Source organism: Phytophthora cinnamomi (genome assembly GCF_018691715.1).
Source record: "Phytophthora cinnamomi strain GKB4 chromosome Unknown Contig38, whole genome shotgun sequence".
Lineage (NCBI taxonomy): Eukaryota > Oomycota > Peronosporomycetes > Peronosporales > Peronosporaceae > Phytophthora > Phytophthora cinnamomi.
Window position 1 is genome coordinate 1,157,273 of NW_027150971.1, and position 22,434 is coordinate 1,179,706.

The 22,434-nt window shown below is 53.5% G+C and overlaps 6 protein-coding genes across 6 annotated transcripts; 5 read left to right on the forward strand and 1 right to left on the reverse strand.

The window, feature by feature from the left end:
* Window positions 1-282: 282 nt before the first annotated feature.
* IUM83_03347 (Leucine-rich repeat-containing protein 9) lies at window positions 283-6,369 on the forward strand (the record flags this gene model as incomplete). Its single annotated transcript, XM_067927338.1, has 13 exons — window positions 283-1,624; window positions 4,034-4,122; window positions 4,193-4,441; window positions 4,513-4,574; window positions 4,647-4,767; window positions 4,835-4,904; window positions 5,160-5,180; window positions 5,254-5,383; window positions 5,454-5,593; window positions 5,662-5,732; window positions 5,792-6,074; window positions 6,148-6,242; window positions 6,328-6,369. The coding sequence occupies 13 exons, from the start codon at window positions 283-285 to the stop codon at window positions 6,367-6,369; spliced, it is 2,715 nt and encodes a 904-aa protein (XP_067791653.1).
* Window positions 6,370-7,828: 1,459 nt separating this feature from the next.
* On the reverse strand, window positions 7,829-11,938 carry IUM83_03348 (TKL protein kinase; the record flags this gene model as incomplete). Its single annotated transcript, XM_067927339.1, has 12 exons — window positions 7,829-7,842; window positions 7,929-7,997; window positions 8,409-8,451; window positions 8,515-8,645; window positions 8,715-8,919; window positions 8,980-9,074; window positions 9,152-9,368; window positions 9,438-9,595; window positions 9,668-9,718; window positions 9,787-9,873; window positions 9,939-10,109; window positions 11,113-11,938. 12 exons carry the CDS (start codon window positions 11,936-11,938, stop codon window positions 7,829-7,831), a joined length of 2,067 nt encoding a protein of 688 aa, XP_067791701.1.
* A 1,883-nt stretch (window positions 11,939-13,821) lies between these two features.
* Window positions 13,822-15,467, forward strand: IUM83_03349 (Decapping nuclease DXO; the record flags this gene model as incomplete). Its single annotated transcript, XM_067927340.1, has 6 exons — window positions 13,822-14,001; window positions 14,056-14,121; window positions 14,214-14,234; window positions 14,303-14,485; window positions 14,568-15,125; window positions 15,303-15,467. The coding sequence occupies 6 exons, from the start codon at window positions 13,822-13,824 to the stop codon at window positions 15,465-15,467; spliced, it is 1,173 nt and encodes a 390-aa protein (XP_067791702.1).
* Window positions 15,468-16,050: 583 nt separating this feature from the next.
* Window positions 16,051-17,067, forward strand: IUM83_03350 (Apoptotic ATPase; the record flags this gene model as incomplete). The annotated part of the gene is made up of 1 exon (XM_067927341.1): window positions 16,051-17,067. One exon carries the CDS (start codon window positions 16,051-16,053, stop codon window positions 17,065-17,067), a length of 1,017 nt encoding a protein of 338 aa, XP_067791901.1.
* Window positions 17,068-17,919: 852 nt separating this feature from the next.
* IUM83_03351 (Gag/polymerase/env Polyprotein) lies at window positions 17,920-20,403 on the forward strand (the record flags this gene model as incomplete). The annotated part of the gene is made up of 4 exons (XM_067927342.1): window positions 17,920-18,380; window positions 18,626-19,373; window positions 19,460-19,967; window positions 20,054-20,403. The coding sequence occupies 4 exons, from the start codon at window positions 17,920-17,922 to the stop codon at window positions 20,401-20,403; spliced, it is 2,067 nt and encodes a 688-aa protein (XP_067791900.1).
* A 297-nt stretch (window positions 20,404-20,700) lies between these two features.
* IUM83_03352 (RNA-dependent DNA polymerase) lies at window positions 20,701-22,261 on the forward strand (the record flags this gene model as incomplete). Its single annotated transcript, XM_067927343.1, has 2 exons — window positions 20,701-21,840; window positions 21,914-22,261. 2 exons carry the CDS (start codon window positions 20,701-20,703, stop codon window positions 22,259-22,261), a joined length of 1,488 nt encoding a protein of 495 aa, XP_067791899.1.
* Window positions 22,262-22,434: the final 173 nt, after the last annotated feature.

Genomic DNA, 22,434 nt, shown 5'->3' on the forward strand with positions numbered 1-22,434 from the left:
ACCACCCGTCCTACTCCTAATTAGCGCCGGAGCAACTTATGAAACCTGGTTTTAGGGGTCCGCGGGAGTTGGACCCTCTGGAACCAGTCGCTTGGGGCTCGGGCAGAGGAGCCGACGCGCATAGCCGGGCCGCGGATCGCGGACGGTTTCTGCGCTCGAGCCAATCACCGCCGGGATCCGCGTCCCTTGGCGGGGCGAAACGACACACGCGAAAAGCGTTGGTGGCGGGCGATGCACTCGACGGACGGGCGCCACGCCACCCTCAAGTAGCCACCGCCAGGCATGGACTGGGAGGCCAACCTCGCGGCCATCATCCGCTGCACGGACGCCAGCCTCGAGCAGCAGTTCCGCCAGTTCGAGGACGTCACGGCCGAGTTCGCGGCCGAGGAGACACCTGCGCAGCCGCACCAAGGCGACAATGTGGCCGCCGCGTACCTGCGCGAGACGATGGCCGCCGACTATCACTACCGACAGCAGCAGGAGCGGGAGCAGCGGAGACCGCAGACGCAGACGCCGTCGTACTCGCGGGTTTCTGGCGCTTTCGCGCGAGGACCAACGGCGCCAGGACAGTCGACGACCACTTCGTTCTCGGAGCATTTCCATCGTCAGCAGGAGCGTAAGCGTGGAGCAGCCACGGCAGGAAGAGCGAGGGATAATCAGCGTACGCACCGGCGAGGAGGCGACTACGGACCGGCGGAGGAGGAGATGCAAGTGCAGGACCACGATGTGGACGAGTCGCGGTATGCCCCCGCTCGGCAAACAGCTGCAGGTAGCGGAGTGTACCATCAGCAGATGTACGCGTCGCCGACGTACGATATCGCGCAGATGATGGAGCAAGTCCGGCTCAGCCTGAAGCTGGAGGTGGATGCACGTGCTGCAATTGCAGAGCGTCAACTGAGCGCGCTACTGCAGCTGTGCAAGGCGACGTCGGAGGAGCTCGATCGACTTCGGGTGGAAGTGTGCGCGAATGACCGCCAGCTACACACATTGGACCAGGTGCAGTCGAAGATCCGCCAGGAACTCACGACGCAGAAGGATATTGGATTTCATCTGCAATCGATGTGCGGCAAGGACGAGTCCTGGCGAATGCAGACCGAGAACCAGTTGCTGGAGCTGCGTCAAATGGTAGCCGCGCTTCGTGAACAGGGAAATTCTACGCAGGCGGTCGCACAGGAAAAACTATCGAGGTCAGAGCTGCTGGTGCAGTTTAATGCCGCAATGGAGCCGATCAAAGCTCAGCTGCAAGCGAATCTCCAGCACCAGGCTCAGCAGATCGCTGAAATTACGCGTACCGCTAGCTCTTCGAGCCTATTGCTGGACGGGGTCACGCAAAAAGTGAATCGAGGAATTACGGACGAGCTGAACGAACTGCGCAGCGATCTGAGCGCTCTGAAGCACCACGTGGCTAAAATGGACATCTTCCAGGACGGCGGTCGCGGAGATAGCCGCTCGCCACCATTATCGAAAGAAGATGCAGCAGCTAAAGCAAAGGAAGAGCAGAAGCAACAGGATAAATTGTTGGCAGAGGTGCGAGAGGCGATCTTAAAAGAATTGACAGTGGTCACCAAGGACTACGTGGATGTTCAAATCAAACCAATCCGTAAAATGGCTGACGAGAGTGGCAGTAGATTTATCGGGAAGCACGAGATTGAGAATCTGCGCACTGCTCTTGAAGATGGATGCCGGAATCGTTGCACTGCTGCTGTAATGCAAGCTGATACCCAACTGAAGTCCGCCCAAGAAAGTCTTCGAGCGGGATGTACCACGGCTGTGAGGGAAGCTTCTGATAGGATTGAAAAGTCAGTGCAGCAAACGGTTAGTACAATGACGACAGCTCTCGAGAAACAATCAAACTCATGGCAAAGCAAACAACTTGACTTCGTTAAACTGTTCGAGGGCGAGCAAAAAGAGCGAAAGCAAGCGCTGGATGAACTGCACGAAGCACTTCGAAAATGTCGCCATCAGCTAGAAGATCAAATCCACACGCTTACGCAAGAGAACCGCACGAAGTTATCCCAATATGATGGCGAATTGGAGAAGCGGTTGAAGAGCGTCGAAAGGCAAGTTGAGAGTGCTGTAGCGGACTTTCAGAAGGAGAACCAGGCTACTGTGGCAACATTGAAAACTTCTCTACATGCCCAGGGTAACCGTGATGCAGAGTGGGAGCAGAAGCTGAAGCGACTTGAAGATACAATCTCGGGCACGAACCTTGCTGTTGCAGCGCTATCGAAATCTGTTGCATCCGCTACAACTAACTCAGCAACACCAAGTGGCGATTCGGGTTCTAAGGAGGTTAGTTTGGCTCTTGAAAAGCAAACTAGCGTATACGTGTCCTCGATGGAGAATTTGCTTCAGAAAATGCAACTGCAGCTTCAACTCCAGGCCCAATCACAGGCTCAAATGGCGATGGCGCCTTCTCCTTACCATGGATTTTGGCCTTCATCACCCTACGCAGCAAGCCATGCACCACCAGCACCAACGCTCCATCTTCCGCCAGCAATGAATCATTCGGTTGTGACTAGTCCAACAGAACATCACCCGTTGACAGTACACGCTACAAGTGCACCAGCGCCACCGCTGCTGGCTTCGAGTTCCAGTAGCCTTTGTACTCTTGGGACTGACATGGAGAAGAGTGCACACTCAATGAAAGAAGCAGTAAGTGGAGACAAGTCTGACGATCGTGTACGCAGCGCACTGCCTGTACGGCAGCATCCAAGCATGACTCCTGTGCCTACAAGTGAATCAGCAACTACGTCTTCTGCCCCTCCTGCGGTGACCGAGTCGGTGTCAATACCAAAACCAATGTTGGGTCAAGGCGACCCAAAGAACCCAGATATAACGCTCGATAAACAAGGTGATCCTAACAAGCGAGAGGATACACTCGCAACAACAGCGAAGGGGGCTTTGGCAGAGGCTGAACTGGCAAAGACGCGTGTTGAAAACCGGCGGAAGCAAGAACAGGAAGCCAAACAGCAGCAGCTGCAACAGCAGCAACGACAGCTTCCTGGCCCTGTTGCTTTGATGACGCCGAAAAGCACAGATCTGACGGAGGCCAGTAGTCGAAGGACGTCAGTCCCTGCGGTTTTTACAGGGCAGACCCCGCCATTGACTCGATCGGCTTCTTCGTCTGCTTTGCCGGCAAAAGACACGATAGTGCGAACGATGCCGCCTGCTGCAGGAAGTAAACCTCCGACTCCTGTGAGCACTCCAAACGCATCAGGCAGTGCTAGTATGACGTTCCCACCCCCACCTGTCCTTCATCAGTCTTCAGTGAAACCCGAAGGAGTTGTGGCTCGACCGGCAGGTCCAAGCGAGATTAAGCCTCCATTACCAGGTCCTACTACTACAAATGTGCCCCAAATCGACGCAAAGCGTGACAATGAGTCTGCTCGTCCACCGCCAACCCAACCGATATCGAACGACCACAAGCCAGTGTTATCCCAGCAAAGCCTGTCAACCACAGCGCGACAAGTCCCACCAGATCCGACCCTTTTAGTTCCCATTCAGTCAGAAACATCTACAGCAAAAACAGAGGGCCCACCCCCTCTTTCCCCGCTAGCAAAAATTTTCAATCGACCCATGACGGCAGAAACTACCCAGGTGGACAGTGGCGAATCTGCTCGAGCTGAGGCACAGCAGAGCAGTAAAAGCCTACCGATTCCAACCCCAGGAAAAACTGAAGAGATAAATCAACCGCAGCTTCTTTCAACGCCAGCTCCATCGGCGCCGTCGGGAGTACCTGTAAGTGGTCCTCCAGTATCTCACGTTCTGTGCAGCTTGTGCCGATTACCCGTTCGTTCCGACCAAAAAGTCGAGCACGAGAAATCACAATGTCCCAAACGCATGGTTGAATGCGTCTCCTGTAAGCAGCAAATGCAGTGGGTCAACCTCGAGATGCACGAGCTCGATTGCAACAGCAGCCACACTGACAAGGTTGGGGTACTGGGTAGAGACTCAAATCTCGGCGAAATAAAACCTCCTCTAGAAGTGGATGATACTGCAGAAATGCTGAAGAAGTGTCGTCATTGCTCAGCTGATGTGGCCAGCCTGGATTTGTTGGAGCACGAGATCAACTGCGACAAAGTTCTAAAGCAGTGCCCGCATTGCCTCCGTCGTCAGAAGGTAGGTCATGCTCTCTCGGACAGCAAAATAGATGTGTCGATATTCGTTAACCCATGTGGTGGTTGTGTAGATGTCAGAGTTGCAGGAGCACATCGAGAACTGCGACTGCAGACTCGTCTCGTGTCCAAACGATTGCGGTGGCAAGTTCCTACAGCGTGGAATTCCGAACCACCTAGCCACACGCTGTCCGAAGAAACCCATGACAAGCACAGCACCGGCAGTAGCTGCTGCACCACGGCCAGCGTATCCGGATACAAACAAGTCGGCCCCTCTTCCTCAAGCTACACAGTCTCCTCCAGCTGCTACCCCCGCCGGAAAAGTAAACATTGAACTATTACTCGTAGTACTTACGACGCCTAGCTGTCGACTAAATGCTTTTGCTTCGTGCAGGTCGAGTGTAAATTTTGCGACGACGAAATTGAAGCGAACAAAATCGATGATCACGAGCAGAAGTACGTCATAGTTGCATGCTGTTTTATGCGGTCGATTTTAATTGCTGGTTTTGTTTTGGCTTGTGAACTTAGCTGCGACTGGAAACCCAAACGATGCCAGCACTGCAACATGGTCGTTATCTCCCGAGACTTACTGCGCCACGAGACATCATGTAAAACAAATCTTAAATCCTGCCCTCATTGCAACGAAAATGTAAGCTCGTACTGCTTCCAGTGATGACCTTGCATCGACTAACCATGGCGTGGGCTGCTTTTTGCAGATGCCTCAGTCTGCGTTGACCTCACACGCTAGCCGATGCTCCAAGCGTCCTATCAAGTGCATTCGGTGCTGTCAGCTCTTCCCAGCCGATGCAATCGTAGCGCACTCGACAAACTGCAAATTTGTGCCAGGAGCAAATCCTGCGCCGGGAAATCCCCCTTCCCAACCACCACCTCAAGTTTCTCAACATGTAACATCAAGAGCGCCTATCAAAATCCCACCGCCACCTCCTTTCCCTCCACCCCCCACCGCTACAACGCCTGTACCAGCGTCGCAGCTAAATAATCGTCGTGCCTCTGAGGATATTCGAGTTGGGGTGATTCCAGCAAGCGATACTAAAGTAGAAGGTAGGTTTTCTGTGGGAGCAGGTTGGAGTTGCGTCATTCTTTGCTAATGAAGCTGCTTGTTGGTGACCTGAAGCAACTACGTCCGACAAATTGGCTCGACGGAACTTAGCGCTCTCGCAGCTAACAAATCCCGGTGTACCATTATCTGGGGGAAGCATCCTTCTGCAGGATCGGAATAATGGTGCTCGAGCGAGCGCACCCAGGTAGATTTTTCTGTGATACTTTGCGGCGGGGGCTCGATTACAAGTGCTAAACGGTTTTTATGATTTGCAGTCTCTACTCGACAGCTACAACCAATATTCAAACGAGGTTGACTATGCAACATGATGGGCACGAAGAAGGCGACGATGAAGAAGACGAAGATGACGACGAGGAATATGATGACGAAGACGATAATTTAACACTCGCACAAGGTACGAGCTGTTCTTTGATGCTTTATACACTGTATCCTTCTCAAATATGTGGTACCGTTGTCTTGCAGTTGTGAAGGAGTGGAGCGTAGAAAACGTCTGTTTGTGGCTCCACGAAGACGTCGGTGTACCTGACGTTGTGGTAAGAGCGTCACAAACTTGTAGATGACACTCACAGCTAACGATGCTTTGGTGACGCAGCTTCGTTTTCAGCAGAAACAGTGCAATGGGGAAATGCTCTTAGAACTAACAGAGAGCGACTTGATCAACGACTTCGGAGTAAAGGACCGAATCCAACGCGAACGTATCTTGAATGCTATCGAAGCCATAAACACAAGCAATGCATTTTCGGACGAGGATGATGAAGACGACGACGATGAAGAAGTAGACGATGCCAAAGAAGATGATGAGGACGAGCTCGAAGAAAGCGAGGAGTACACTGCCGGTTCATCCAGGCCGCACATGCGCCACTCAGTCGGAGGAGGTGAGTTCGCTGGTTCATCAATCTGTACTTACTGTCGCGGTACTCACGAGCTCACTTGCACGCCGGCCGATAGCAACTTACGGCCACCCCAGGGATATTCTTCGGCGCAAATCTCAGCCCTCGCCACAAAGAATCTTAGACAACTCGCTTCCATCCTCCAACGACATGGTACGCGTATAAGAAAGTCATGCCTTTTACGATACTTGTCTGATGACCGAAACACGTTGCCTGCATTCACGTACTCTTTGTGCAGCTTCGTCGCATTAGCAATGCACTCGAGAATCCAAAGCGTTGACTGAGATTGAGGAAGCACCATACAGACCCTGCACGACTTAAAACTTGTAAATGCTAACCATATAATAAATGGTTCTACTTAGTGCAGCTCATATCAAGCAGCCTAGGCGACTTTAATTTTCACTTAGATTGCGCTGGATTTCGGCAAGTGGAACAACTGAAGGTCGGCCATGAGCACACTGGAAAGGCAGTTGGCAAGTCTTCAGTTCCGCGATCAAGTCTCTGCAATGCCCGGTGGTGAGATGATCGCCAAACATGATAGCACTACGGCACGCGCGCGAGTGTAGTAGTCTCGTGATCACTGGAGGTCGAATGTTTGAGTGCACATTCCTATTGCCAGCACTTGCCAAAAGTTCGATGAAGTCTCGGAAATCGTCACCGTTCGCTGCTCTCTTCTCCACCCTCGGAGTAGTGTGCAGCAACACGCCCTCTTCTTCCTGAACCTCTGATCGGTTGTGCACGTAGGTCAACCTCTCCGATTTCGCGGAGGTGAACTCAAAGCCGAAGCCCCATTCGTGGATTACCTCTTCATAGCAGTGCAGTATCTCGCACTCTTTGGAGTTCATGCGCAAGGCGAGAGGTGGTTCATGGCGCTGGATTTCTACCCGACGCAAAGTTCCGTCGCGACCAAATATTTCCTCCTCCAGTTTCTCCAAGCGCACACGCTCGTCTGCCGCATGCTGATCGATGCAAAGCAACAGCTTCCCTCGGGAAGTATCGGCTTGGACAAGAATGAACTTCCGGTCAACTTGGCGAATGACCTTCATGTCGGCGAGGGTAGCCTTGCTGATCTTGATGGACTGGAGTCCGTTCAGAATACGAACATTGTCGACTTGTAGAGCGGCAGCTAAGTGACGAATGGGAGTTGTCGCGAGTCTGGACCAGCGCGCGCATAAGCTTCGAGCTGGTTGATTAACTTTATCAAAGTAAGTTGACGTCAGCGGAGGAAAATCTGGTCGCTGGAGTAGCACTTGGTCGAGGCGTTTGTCTCTAAATTGTTTCGTCTCCGTCTCAGCAGCTTGATCGTGCCCACACCGTTGATTGACAAATGCAGGATGGCGCCGGGAGGCCTTTGCTTGTATGCTATCCTGGTATACACCCAGAAACATATCTGCACAGTCATAGACATCCGGTTTGCTGCTTAACCACGGCGTCCGTGCTGGTAACTCCTGCTTGTACACGCGCAAATTGATGAGGTCAAAATTGGGATCACACAAAAGCACCAAGATATTCATTTTTACCTGTTACCTTCATTGTATTGTCGGTTCTTTCATAGGCCACCAGGGTTTGGCTGGAGAAAAAAATATCTGCAAGATCACCCTCCGTTGTGAGATTATCATCTCGACCAATACTTGGACAACCGGCATCATTTTCTTCTGCGATCAGATGAGTTGACATATCAACGCTACCGTGCTCGTCTTGGAAGTCTATATCACTGCCCATGACTTCGACGTTATCAATCATTTCGCATGCGCTGACACAATTGGAGTGATCAATGAGTTATTTCAGCTCAAATACGAGTTTGCTCAAGACGTCATTACTGCTGATATCGTGACGTACCGAGCACTTGCATGACCGCACGCTTGACACACAGTTGAAGCTTGAGTCTATCATATTTCAAGCAAAATACTGACAAAATTAACACGAATACGCCATCAATGTTTCTGAGCCTACCGTGGAATAATCTTCCTCGAACACAATTGGCCATATCGCACGGTCTTCGGCAGCGCTTGGTAGCAAGTAGTCCTGAGGCTCGACCAGCATTTGATCACGGGGCGTCATACATGTAGCTTCAGCATCTTCACCGCTGAGACTAGAAAAACTCGCTTGGCTGAATTGGTCCGGATCTTGCAGCCTCGACGAATAGACTGGAGGTTCGACTGCCTGTAAATAATCCAAATCAGGTTCTTCAGCTCGACCATAAAGTTGCTGCGGTTCCAGTCTTGGAAGAGTTAAGCCGCATGGTGGAGTTTGCTAGAGAAAGCCACACACGCAAGAAACAGTGTGAGAAGTGAGCGTCAGTAGACAAGATTCGATGACAAAGACTCGCCTCGTGATCGTTTTCTGTAGGGGAGGTCAAGCTCTGATCACAACATTTTTGATAAGTATGCTAGAGAACACTGTGGACGTTGGCACAAGTTTATACCTGAACAAACTCCACTAGAAAGTTCTGGAACTCCTCAGGAGCTTTGAAGAGCACGCGACCTTCTGTCTTGAACCGCAAAATATCATGTTCATCGTTTGGAACTGCGACTTTTACGACGAAGATCGGAATAGCTATTGAACAGGAAGAAAACTCGCGTCACGCGTTTGTTTCAAAGTGCTCCCGTAGAGGCACAACCCCACCTGCTAAGTATTCCAGTGCAGCGTCCGTTATCACTCTTGAGCATATCTGCTGACACTCCCCTACCCATTGGTTTTCAAGAAACGCAAATTGGTAGTAGCTCTTGGCCTGCTTGATCCCTTGCGCCAATCCTTCACAACCTCTAGGAACGAAGGCGAAGTATCCTCGAATTGAGAACTCAGACCTCTTGGATGAGAAAGTCACGTACTGGGTATAGCACTTTAGTGGAATCAATTGATGAACAGGATAGAAGGATTTACAGCTTACGTGCAGCTCCTTCCCGAGAACTGGGCCGAAGTGAGTCTGGAAACGCTCGCTACAGGACTTCACTGCTGAAATTATCACTGGTCTTACTTCTTCACCTGGCGGACCGACGATTTACGAACTCAATACTGGGAAAGTATAGACATGGTAAACGCTAGGAGAGCTCAGTTTCTACCTTCGTACTGGATGTCAAGTGATAACGATGGCCAAATCATTGACATGTTCACGCAAAAGCTGTAGATATTCTGGATCACATGTCTTCGGTACTTCCTGTTGTGCAACAAATCCTTGCGCCTCACTGGAAGTTTTCCAAACAAATCGGACACGCAAACTTTTGTCCCTGGTGCTTGGCGAGTCTGTTTTGATGCGGCGTTGAAGGATACTTTTCCTTCCTGCCCGAATGCAACACAACAGCAGCTTAATCTCACTCAATCCTTCACAACGATGTTTCAGAAGCTAACCTTAAAGACTTTCCGCCACGAAGCCCAATGATCTTGGACTCGACTTTCAATCTCAACCACCTTCGCAAGTGCTATCATTTCGTGCAGAAAGGCACCGCGAGAGCCGTACGCCTTCTGCTGTTTTTCAGTGGGCACTAGTTGTGAAACTCTAGAAGAAGCTGGCCAACCACCACGCATAAACAGCGTATGAGCGCTAGAAAACCTGCTCGACACCTACCGATGGTGCTTACCGAAGCATTCACCAATGAATTTGTGCAGATCGTCTGGCTGGATACCATCGCCTGATCAGTAGAACACCACATCGTCAAATGCAAAGCGCAGCAGCTACAGTAGCTTTCCTAATCTGTACCGTCGTCTACAGCTGAAAACGAAGCGTCTGCTACATTCACCATCAATCTGATCGTCTTCGCGCGGGCGTCGATGGCATTGTAGATCACTGTCGCTTTTGTGTCAGCCCCCTCAGCAACAGATAGACGGATATATCCACGTAGCTTGGTATACCTTGCTGCACAGCCGTCTCAAGATCGGGTATAGCGTACGATGCCGCCATAACATCACGGGTGTTTCTGTCCAGTACGTTCAGTGCCATGATCTTCCTTCTGCTTGCGTCCAACGTGGCAAGTTGCTGACTGATACAGGCTACGCTGAGGAATATGAACCTGCCTTTCTCACCTGTCGCAGATTTCAGAGGACGATTCTGATTGGCTAAGCACTTCAACTTGAACCACTTCCGGTTTTGTTGTGTAAAATCTACATTTACTACTACCCTACCTCTCTGCTCAGAGCACTGATCCATCGCGCGGGATATCGATGATAAAATTATGCTGCTGATCTTCATCGAGCAGTTTGTTCCGGAGCGAGTTTTCTGGCCCGCTTTTCTTTCGGAGTTGCCATCGTTTCGGTGTTGGAGCCAAAACCGAAGCGCTACCAGTGCTGCAAATGCTGCTGCTGTTCCGACTTAAAGTCAGCCGTCGACGCTGACGACGGTGTCGACCACTTGAAGGTGCGATCGGCACGTCTCGGAGCTGGCCTAGCAATCGACACGCGCATTGCGAGCTGCCCACATCCGACGCAGTTTGACCGCTGGTTGAGAAAGTCGACGTTAAGTGAGACAACAGGCGCGAACGCTTTCGCAACTTTGTCCTCGACGGAGTCGATACCTGCTGATAGCTCAGAGCTACGACAGTTTCATTTTCGGAATTTCGAGAGGCATTGGCAGATTCTTCCAAGATGGCAAGTGGCTGGCAGAAGCTGATATTGTCGTCGTCGAGAAAGTATAGGTTCGTGCTGCTGTCACGAAAACCACACGAATGCTCGAAGTGATGCAAAAACCCCGCATCCATGAGCGCACGGCCGATGCGGATGCCCTCGCTTTTGGACTCAACCACTTTTAATTTTTCCATGCGTTCAACTGCGCACTCGCCAGTGAAGACTTTGTCGACACATTCCACATGATCAGCGCTTCCCGGTTCGAAGTCGATGAGTAGATCCTGCGCAAGTGCAGCTAAAAGCTCCTCTTGAATTTTCTCGAGCTCGTTGACGAGTTGTTGAGCTGTCGGACGCGATCTTGGGTCACATCTCCATGCACTGGTAATGAGCTCAAGCAGTCTTGGAGGCACCACCTCGTCCATTGTGATATCATCGTGAATTGGAGGGCGACAACCACTTAACACACCTTCGAAAACGAGTAGGTGGTTGTTGTATGTGTTCGGGTACTTCTCGCGGTCCGGGTAGAGCATATCCCAGAATGTGATGGCGAGTGAGTAGATGTCAGCGGCTTCTGCGTAGGCTGCAAGACCAGTACGGCTGTTGATCAGCTCGGGTGCCATGTAGTCGACTGTCCCTGTCACTGTCATTTTAGGCTTAGCAAAGGCAGGTGACATCGATGATGAGCTGTTGCAGCTTGAATTTGCAGTTGAAATCGGAATTTCACTTGGCAGGCGTCGCGAATCACTGAAATCGGTGAGCTTCAGGTTGTTGTCCGTATCCAACTGGAAGTTGGCCGGCTTGATATCCCGGTGAAGAAACGGTGGCGTAAAACTATGCACATAAGCTACAGCTCGAGAGCAATCCAGCATGTAGGCGATATTCAGCTGCATTCGCTGAAGTTCGAGCTTGGAATCACCGTTGTTGCCATCATGGGATTGACCAAGCCAAATCGTGCGTCGGTGCTCCAGATATTTTCCCCGTGTTGTCAGCACGTCTTCCAGCGTGTACGCACAAAGCTCATAAACCAGACATATCGTTGGGGGACAAATGCACATTCCGTAGAACTCGACGATATTCGGGTGACTGAAAGCCGCACACAGCGCTGCCTCGTGAGAAAACTCGCCCACAACTTCTTCCGTAAAGTGCTGCGGCGTGTAGACTTTGACAGCAACGACTTTGTTTGAGCGCAGTAGTCCACTGAACATGGAGGCCTGCTTGCCGGTGCTGATCTTGCGTCTCAGCTCTAAATGCGCAAAATCTATCAGCAACTGCCGATGTGTTTCAATGAGCATGTGAATCCCGTGCGATGAAATGTTCTCATTTACGGCCACCACGGCTTGCAAATGTGAGCTTGGTTGAGTGTGACCAGCATGTTGGAGTGAGCAAACTCGCTTTCCCATCCCTCGCCAGTACTCTGTGTCAGCTCGTAGTATTCTCCAGATCATTAAGGGGCACATTGAGCTCCAAATCAATATCGTGTAAGCTGACACCGGATACAAAAGCGAGTCCTGGATATATTGCTGGATAATACTGTGGACCCCAAGAAACATGTGATACATAATGACGAACCACCCGTGTGTTCGCAGGACTTGGGAGCTAGCTCGGCCCACCGGCGGGCGGAGAAAACACACGTACACGACGAAAATCAACAGCAACGGTCGCGCCCCAAGCTTGACAAAGAATAGCAGTGTGAGCCGCTGGGGTGCAAAATGGTTGAAAAGCCAAACCACCGGCAAAGTGTATGACGAAACCACGAGAGTCTTGAGCACGGTACACCGAAGCGCGGGTAGTGACACACTCTTCTGGCACAAAAACATCAGCACAAGCGTGAACACGAACATGCGGCCACAGTAGAAAAATTCCCGGTCGAGATTCGGGAACCCGATCGTGTATAAGTTGATCTTGAGCGCCACACTGAAGAAAACAACGTAGATGCCAGTACTAACTGAGAGGATCCAGAGCAGCGGCTCGAAAGCTGGTAAAATGACCTTACGCGAAGCGTGGGGGTCTCCTTTGAAAGCTTCCCGGCGATTCACCCGAAGGTAAACAACCAGCAGGAGACTAAGCAGGCACATGAGCGAGTAGCCAACGAGAGTAAGGATTTCTACCCAGAGAACACTCTCCATGATGGCGATCGGTGAATCAGAGTTGGGGTTGTTCGCTCTCCCCAAAAACTAATGAGCCTAAGGTCTTAGGCGAGGGTAGCCCCCTGCCGTGTCAAGATTCGATAAGGTTCACCGTTTAACTTTTCAGGAAAGTGCTGAAGCTGAACCGTGAGGAGGTTACCGCGGGAGCGTCTTGTACTGTTTGAGCGAATTCAAAAATGAGCAGACAGCCCCACCCGCCCAGTCAAACTGGTCCAGTCGTTGCTGCCCCTCCCTAACGGAAAATTTGAGTCCAGACCGCACGCGGCTAAGACGTCGACCAGCGCGACTTCCACCGCGGGACAATGGCCCAAAACGCAGACGCAATTATTGTTACGGGCCTTGATGACCGTGACGGGCGACGGCTTCAAGGTTTGTGCGCTCAAGATGAGGCCCTGGCCGACAGGCGCAGAGATGGCGACAGCCTGGCGCTTAAAGCCGTAGTGTCGAGGTCTTCGGGACAGCCACGCGAAGTGCCGAAGTCGTCGCGCTTCGAGTCGATACGTAGCGTTCGGGCCAAGTTCCATCCAAGACAGCAGTTTCGCTGCCCCGAGCTTATCGACCCAGCGTCACAGTGCGAAAGGGTAATCGTGCGCGAGAGTACATCAAACTTGGTGAGCCCTAGGTGATGCTGCCTTGCTGTGGTCTAGAAGCGTCCGGTGCTGGGTCGTTTCACAGCCATAACTCATGATGGCACCACCGCTGGCATCGTTGTGTCGTGCAGCGTACTGTAAACTCTACGCTGCATCCTTTTACTTTCGTTACCCCGGCCAGGCGCACGCACGAAATACTTTTGCTTCCATTGCCACTGCCAACAGAGACCGTAGCCACCAAAACTTACATCATAAGCACAAAGCTCCGTACCCTCCGTAAAAAAAAAACTCGACTACGGAGCCCCAAAGCTTTGACTATGGACCCATTATTGTCGATCTTTTTTAATCAGATGCATTACCCTCACAGGTGTAGCCATTTCCGTAGAACATGGCTCATTTTACCCGTACCGCACTTTAGAAACGCGTTTCTAACCGAATATGACCGAGAAGCGCCGCCGAGGTGCGGCCGACGTGAGCTCTCAGCCGACGCAGCGCCCTCGCCCGTACAGCTCCGGTGCTCGGGGCTGCGCCACATCGTCGGTCTCGCTAACCTCCCAACGTTTCAGCGTGCCACGCGTTCACGAGCTCTTGCGGCAGGACCGAGTCGCGCTGTCCCAGGTAGATATCGAGTCCGTCACAAATTATGGCAGACTTTAACCAACACAGCTGCAGCCCCGTGAAATTGCCTACTTTAGCAAATACGGAGATGGCGACGTGCGATTCGACCGGTCCAATCTGGTGCGCTTGCTTTGGGCTTTCAGTGTTGAGATATCCTGCAAAATTCAGATATCCTAAAAGTATCCCTGATGTCGATGTGGAATGTCGAGTAGTTGGTGTACAAGCAGGCAGAGGTGACGTGTTAATGGAATTCATTGGTGTAATGCAAGCAAGGCTCAGATTCTAGTTGGTGTCAATGCAGATTGGGGCGAATCTTCTGGATGGAATTGAGGAGTACTCGTCAAAAGACGAGACGGACCCGATGGCGCCGCCGGCTCCAATCGGGCCGTTGTTGTCGGCGCTGGAGCATTTTCAAGGAGGAATAACGACGGAGAAGCAACCCCACTTTGTCACGTACCGGAACAACTTGAACAAGATCATGGGGGTGAGTGTCTGTGGCGGGGATTGTTGGATGCTAGAAGTGTGGTACCTGATGTTATAATGAGCGTGTGTGAACATGAGCGCAGACTCCTTACAACACGAAAAATGACTGGACTTTTGAACTTGAAAAGCGTGACGGCTGTGTGTACTTGGATGTCCGAAGGACTCAGCAAGACATCGAGAGCAATCGCAACCCTCACGAGAATCAGCGCCGCGGAGCATTTGCTGGTCGGCGTTTTGAAATCTTCTCGACGTACCCGAAACCAAGAGCACCGGATAGTTCAGGCGATGAAAAGGGTGGCGACCAGCGAAAAGTGAACGAAGACGAAGAGTTTTGCAGCATCTCGGCAATGACTCTTGGGGACAAGCGATTGGTAGTCGCAGCAGAAATCGATTGCTACGAGACCAAGGACGGCTCGTCAGGAAATGAAAGAGAGTATATCGAGCTCAAGACCTTTCGGCTGCTACAGCGCGAGAAGGACCAGTTCGTCTTCGAGCGCTTCAAGTTACTCGCGTTCTGGATCCAGTCATTCCTGGTGGGCACCCCGAAGATCGTCTGTGCGTTTCGCAGCGACGATTTCGAGGTCCGCAAGTTGCAGAGCTTCCGGGTCACCGAGATCCCGAGTTTTTGTCGTAAGCATTGGGTACGTTGACGGTGCATGGTGCATGTTATGGTGCCGATACGCCGGATCACCGCGACTTGTCGATCCGAGTGGAACGGAGAGTTAGGATGGCATCGGTGATTGTCCGCAGCGATAACTAACGCCTCGTTTTACCGCGATACCTTTGATTTGTGCGTCATATGCATATGTACCATGCAGGACCCCGTCGTTTGCTTGAATTTCACGAAGACGCTACTGGACTGGATCTACGAGCGTGCTGAGGAGGGCCGCGTCTACCGAGTCACGTACGTCCCGCGGCAGCATGCGGTCGAGATGGCGCTGTCGTCAGGGCCATCGTTCCTGCCTGCGCCGAGCCTGAGCTAGAGAAGATGGTTCCCTCTCATGCATGCTACGCTCCCCCTGATTCTCGAGATATCGCTGCAAAGCGTTGCGACTGTCAAGTGAATTCTGGCTTCGACATGTAGAAGCGTAAAAGCTGTTGGGTCGTGAACCGAAATGCGAGCGTAAATGAGCCACCCGCCCATCTGGTGCAGTTGTATGCGTAGTCGTAGGTGGGTCTGACTATGCAAACGTCTTGGATACGAACAGAACAACTGTATTCCCTACAGCAGGCGCGTGTTAATCGAGCTATATGCGAACGAACAACGAAATTGGTACCGTATCGCCGTATGATACTTTTCAAACGCTGACCGAGGTGCTGCACGTCACGACACCTGCACGGCACTAACACCAAGCGCCAGCCTTGTCGTGCTTTGCGCTTGTGGTCGTCTCCATAGAGTGCGAGGCGCACTATCCAGCGGTGACACCATGCGGAGCTTTGCCCTCGTCCTGTCGCCGGCCGAAGCAGCCACCAAAGCTCACTCGGTCTCAGCTGGGGCTCGCTCATTCTCCCTCTTGCTCTTTCCAGCATAGGACACCCCTCCCCAAACTCCAGCTTCCGATCGCAATGCAGGTGTGGAAATTCGCGAGCGTGTTGGCGCTCTTGGCTCTGAGCCAGCAGGTTGCGGCCAAGAAGAAGAGCGAGGACAAGGACCGCCCGGGCATGTGCGAGGAGACGGAGGACTGCACCGCCGACGGCTACCAGTGCGTGGCTCTGCAGACCACGCGCTCGGACACCGAGACGGTCAAGCAGTGCCTGCCCAAGGAGCAGGACACGGACGTGTGCTCCGGCCAGTACCCCGGCCTGTGCCCGACCTTCTCGTCCTGGGTGAGCCCGTACAACCAGATCAGCAGTGTCTGCACGTACAAGCCCGCGGAGAAGTGCGTGACCGGCAGCAAGTCGTCGTCAGGCGAGGGCGTCATCTGTGTGTCCGGCGCGGAGGACTCGAACGGCAAGTCGATCGACGTGATCTACGGCTGCGTGGACTTCGACACGAGCGCGCTCGAGGTGCTGTTCGGCGAGAAGGAGGCCACGAAGCTCGCGGACGACCTGGGCACGTCTTCGGCCCTCATCGAGAACTGCCTCAGCACGAACGCCACCAGCAACTCGACCCTGCTCTGCAGCGGCCAGGGCACGTGCGTGCCCGACTCGATCGGCTCGCTGTCGTACATGTGCCGCTGCAACGTCGGCTACAGCGGCGACTTCTGCGACAACATCGACTCGAACAAGTGCCAGCTGCCGGGCCAGTGCGCCACCGGTGTGTGCAACCTCGACACCCAGCAATGCGAGTGCGCGGCCGGCACCACGGGCGACCAGTGCTCGGAGTGTGACGCCACGTCGGACAAGGCTTGCAACGGCAAGGGCACGTGCTCCAACAAGAAGTGCGAGTGCGAGGACGGCTGGGAGGGACTGCAGTGCACGAAGGAGAGTGCCAAGAAGAAAAAGACCAAGTCGTCCTCCAGCAAGGCTTCCTCGTCGGAAAGCACGACTGCTGCCACCACCAGCGGTGCCATGCCACAGGCTCCCCTGAGCTACGCCGCCATGGCCATCGCCACCGTCCTCGCCGCTGCGATCTTCAACTAGACGATCTTCCAAGATATGTAGCAGTAATACACACGTTTGAGTCGACTGCAATGCGTCTTGACTTGACACCTCTCTTCGTTCAGTTTGGATATTCTGTCACAGGATTTCTGTGGTGACGGCGTGGGCTTAGACGAGTGTACACGAAGTATCGCTGTCAGTACACGAGCACAATTGCATGGATGTATGTCGCCGTGATGGCGGTCAGAGTTCAAGCTTAGGCTGCGTCGCAGCACGAGTTCGCGCTGGTGCCCAATCAGCACCACGTCGGAGCGCAGGACGCGTGCCAAGGATTATGGCACGGCAGACTAGTGGGCCGCGGCACGCAGTTTACACAACGAGTGGGTGCTGGCACGCTCCCACTCGTCTTCATGTGGGAGTGCGCTCTAGCGGAGGCGCTCGATTTTCTTTACTCTACTTCTGCTCATTAATAAACTTTCCTGCTTGGAATCAAGCCCCGGGTAAACGCGACAAAGCTAGCTTTGCGCTCTTCGAAGCGTGAGTTTGTTGATCCCGGACGTCGCCGACTGTCCGGACTGCTGTTCTTCTTCGGTGCGCGTGTCAACCGAAGGGACTCCTGCCTGTCGTCGTAGGGTCGAGGACACTACCGACCTTCGTCGACTAAGTGCGAATCGGAAGTTCGCATCGGACTTAAGTGCGGCTCGCGTTAAGTTCGGCTCTGACAACTTCAACGTCAACTATGTCGGGGACTCGCTACACGGTGGATCCCGATGGCGATGTGGAGATGTCAATCCCCAGCCTATCTTCGAGGTCATCAAGGCACCCGAGCTGACCAGCTGGGAGCATGCCGCTCTGGTTGAGTGGCACCGTGAGTGGGAACGCTATGTTGAGAAGATGCGTCACCGCTGCACTACTACCGGTGAGACGTATGAGAACGTTGTAGCCACTGTGAAGGGATCTGTGAGACGCCAGACGCTGAAGAACCTGGCCACGTATGTGCTCAAGAAGCCTGTTGCCTCCGTCACCGATGCCGACATCATGGGAGTCGTCGAGGCACGCTGTCGTACACTCAAGAATGAGTTCGTACCTGATGTCTCGTCCCTGTTCCGTGCGAACTTAAGGATGGACCTGACGATCGATGACTGTGACGCGCGGATTTTCCGCTACTACGAGGACTTCAATGGGATCGTGGAGGACAACGGTCTACAAGGGCTGATGGGAGCGGATGACAAGGAAGGTACCAACTACAAGAACAGGATGAAGGCTCGCTGCCGCATTCTGGTCGAAAACCTGCAACCTTCTATCCTCAAGGCCCAGATCGATCGACTTATTGAGTTAGAGAGGCGTGACTGTAAGTCAGATGATGTTGCCCTCTTTGATTTGATACTGGAACATGCGAAAGTCCAGCAGCGCTTTCATCGAATGTCGCAGGACCATGCTGGAAAAATTGATGCCAAAGCGTTCAAGGCCGACCGCAAGCCGCCTCGGACCACGAGCTCCAAGCCAGCGCCTCGCCCTACAACTCCGGCACCACGAGCTCCAGGGACCGCTGCGCCGGCCACACCGCCTCCACGGGCTCCCCCTCGTGATGGTTGCCTAGTGTGCAAGGGGCGCATTGGCTCAACGACTGCCCAAAGGCTACGGAAGCGCAGCGGACCGAAGCGCTGAAGAAGTTCCGCGAAGACAAGGAGCACCGCGCCAGCGCCTCGAGATCCAAGGCAGCGCGTTACAAGAGAAGTGCTATGTCTGTCTGCATCAACGGTCTTCTCACGGTCCCGTACGTCCCTGATACCGGTGCGGACAGAAGCATCATCCCAGAAGGCGTCGTGACTTCACTTCGTGCGGTTCAGCCCACCCTCTCACCTACCCTACTAAGTACGCCCGTGGAAGCCGAAATGGCGGACGGACGCAGGCTGAGGTGTGACCAAGAATTGCTACTGGACCTGGAGCTGATGACGATGGCCGGCCAGGTGTCGCTTCGATCGGTGCCATGCCTCGTTCTGAGAGGTGACGGCGACGAGCTGCTGCTCGGGCGCGACGTGCTGAAGGGGCTCGGTATTGACGTCGAGGAGCAGTTGGCTCAATTAGCCGAACCTGCACTGCTCGATAGTGAGAACGACGAGTTTTCTGTGGGCGACGAACTTCCTTTTGCCCCACAGCCAATAAACTCTCTCGACGAACTGCTGGACTGCGCAGTTGGGAACGGGCTACCGGAAGAGCACGTCGGTGCCGTTCGCGCACTGCTTGATGAATTCCCGATATTTGGCGCGACGCAGTCGGCGCAGACCTACCAGCAGACGTCGAACCACTTCGTGTCACGCTGCGACCCGATGCGGTCCCTCACCGGAGTGCGCCACGCAAGTACGCGCCGCTGCAGGCTGCTTTTATCCGCGACTATGTAAAGGCATTGGTTGATGGTGGTCTCATCGAACAGAATAACTCGGCACGCTGGGCATGTGCCGTGGTTCCCGTCCGCAAGCCAGGAACCCAGGATAAATTTCGGCTGACGATCGACTATCGACCTGTTAACAGTGTGACGGTCCCTATCGCCGGCACCATGCCGTCAGCTGCCATCCAAGCCGATGCTTTCCAGGGCAAGAAGATCTTCGCCCGATTTGACTTCACCCAAGGTTTCTGGCAGCTACCTCTTCATGAAGACAGTAGGGAGATTTTCTCGTTCGTCACGCCGGATGGCGTGTATACACCTACTAGAGTCCCGCAAGGAGCGATGGACTCGGCGCTGCATTTTCAAAGCCAAGTGCAAGCGAAACTGGCACCGCTGATCCCACATTCGGCGTTGGTGTGGGTTGACGACGTGATCCTATTTGCGCCTACCATCGCCGAATTCCTGCAAACGCTGCGGACGTTTTTCGAGATTGTCAGTGCGGCCAACTTCAAGCTCAATCGTACAAAGTCGTCGCTTTTGAGCTCGAGATCCTCTGGTGCGGGCGTCTTATTTCCAGTGAAGGTATTCGCCACGACCCGTCCCGAGTCAGCGCTCTCACAGAGCTCCCGCTACCCGCTACAGTCGCTGACCTACAATACTTCGTGTGCGCTACGAACTGGCTGCACGACTCGCTACCTGACTACGCGAGGACAATTGCACCGCTGCAAGACAAGCTGAATGATGAGCGCACCCGAATTGGTCGGCGAAGTCGCAATGCGTTGAACGTCCCTACGACGTGGTCTCCGGCCGAAGAAGTCGCGTTCAAGACTGTTGTATCACTGGTGAAGGACTCCGCGCTGATGGCTTTTCCGGATCCTGATGCCCAGTTGCTACTCTTCACAGATGCCTCGGCCACCGGCTACTCGATCATCCTCACACAGGTTCGCGATTGGGATGCTTCCTACCTGTTGACGAACAGCACCACGAGATGATTATCTGCAAGGGTGGCCTGTTCAAGCATTCAGAGTTGAATTGGACCGTGGTGGAAAAGAGGCTTATCCGATTGTTAAAGCCTGTCAAGATCTCGAATATCTCCTGCTTCGCCCTCGTGGGTTCCGCCTCTACTGCGATCATGCCAACTTGGCATACATATTTGCGCCGAGCGTCGAGCTCAAAAGCACGTCCGGGACCGCTTGCAACGCTGGGCGATGCGTCTATGTGGTCTGCACTACACTATCGAACACATTCCTGGCGAAAGAATGTGTGGGCGGATATCGTGTCCCGTTGGCATGCCCGCGAGATTGTTGCTGTGGCCGCTGTCCAGACACGCAGTCGTCACATCGTCCCAGTGGAAGAGTTATCACCGCTTCGTCCACTTGCTGACGAGCAGTTTATTTTTCCCAAGCGCGCTGACCTGCACGCTGCTCAACTTGCTGCCTCTCGTGAGCGCTCTCGGTTGCAGCACGCTTCGGAAGGAGGATGGTGTGGTGACCGTGGACAACCGCCCCTGGGTCCCCACGAATGCAAAGGACCTGCTCGCCCGAATTTTTGTCGTCGCTCATTGCGGTTCACAAGGCCATCGCGGCCAGGATGCAATGGCCTTGGTGTTGAAAGAACGATTTTACACCGTGAATCTGGACGATAAAGTGGCCAAGTTCGTCCGACAGTGTCTACTCTGCAAGCACTTCAAGGGCCCTCGTCAGATTCCGCGCCCATATGGCCCGCTGCTGACACCGACGCAGCGAAATGAAGTGGTGCATTGGGACTTCCTGTCCCTTGGTGATGGTTTTGGCGACTCGAAGTATCTGCTGGTGGTGAAAGATGGAATATCCCACTTCTGTGAATTGTTTCCGTGCGCTACACCAACTGCCTACGTCGCGGCGGAATCACTCACACTCTGGTACGCACGGTATGGGCTACCACAGACTCTGAAGTCCGACCAGGGCACACACTTTCGCAACGAAATGGTGAAGCACCTCGCAGCGCGATTGAAGATGGAGCTGCACTTCACGCCAGTATACTCACCATGGTTGAACGGGACGATTGAAAGGCTGAACAAGGACGTCCTTCAAGTACTCCGAGCGCTGCTCATGGAGTATGGCCTGGACCAGCACGAGTGGCCATATCTGTTGCCTGCTATCCAAGCCAACTTAAACCACACTCCAGTCCCATCTCTTGCCGGTCATGCTCCTGTGGAGGTGTTCACGGGGCTGCCAGCTTCATCAGCATTGGACGTAATTGTGGTGCCCGCCGGTAGCGAGCACGCTGAACGCGTAGTCGACCTCGACGATATTGGCGGCTTTGTGGGCCAGCTTCGCTCTTCGCTGCACGCTATTCACCAGGACGTGTCAGATGCAAAGGAACGCCAGCGACTCCGCGACATGGCATCGCACAAGGGCATTCCTGTCAACTTCGACGTCGGTGACTTTGTGCTATGGTCAAGAATCGACCAACGTCTGCCGAACAACAAGCTGTTGGGTCACTGGGTCGGCCCCTTCAAAGTGGTTGCTGCTCGCCCACTCCTTCGAGATAGAGCACCTGGTGACTGGACGAAAGTACGATGTGCACGCTTCTCGTCTTAAATTCTACGCCGACGCCGAGCTGGACACGACTGCAGAGCTGTTGGAATTGGTCTCCAGCCAGGGCATGCTCTTGGGAGTCGAGAAGTTGGTCGACCATCGCTACAACCATGACCTGAACCGCTGGGAGCTTTTCGTCTCATGGGCCGGTCTCCAAGCCATCGAGAACTCATGGGAGCCGCTGATCACGTTGCTGCATGATGTCCCCGCGAAGGTGCGCGAGTACATCGACGCGGCTGAAGATGACGAACTCAGCGCTCAAATTGACTAGCAGCACGATACTGCAGCCCCATCCAAGCTTTGGAGGGCACTGTCGCCGTGATGGCGGTCAGAGTTCAAGCTTAGGCTGCGTCGCAGCACGAGTTCGCGCTGGTGCCCAATCAGCACCACGTCGGAGCGCAGGACGCGTGCCAAGGATTATGGCACGGCAGACTAGTGGGCCGC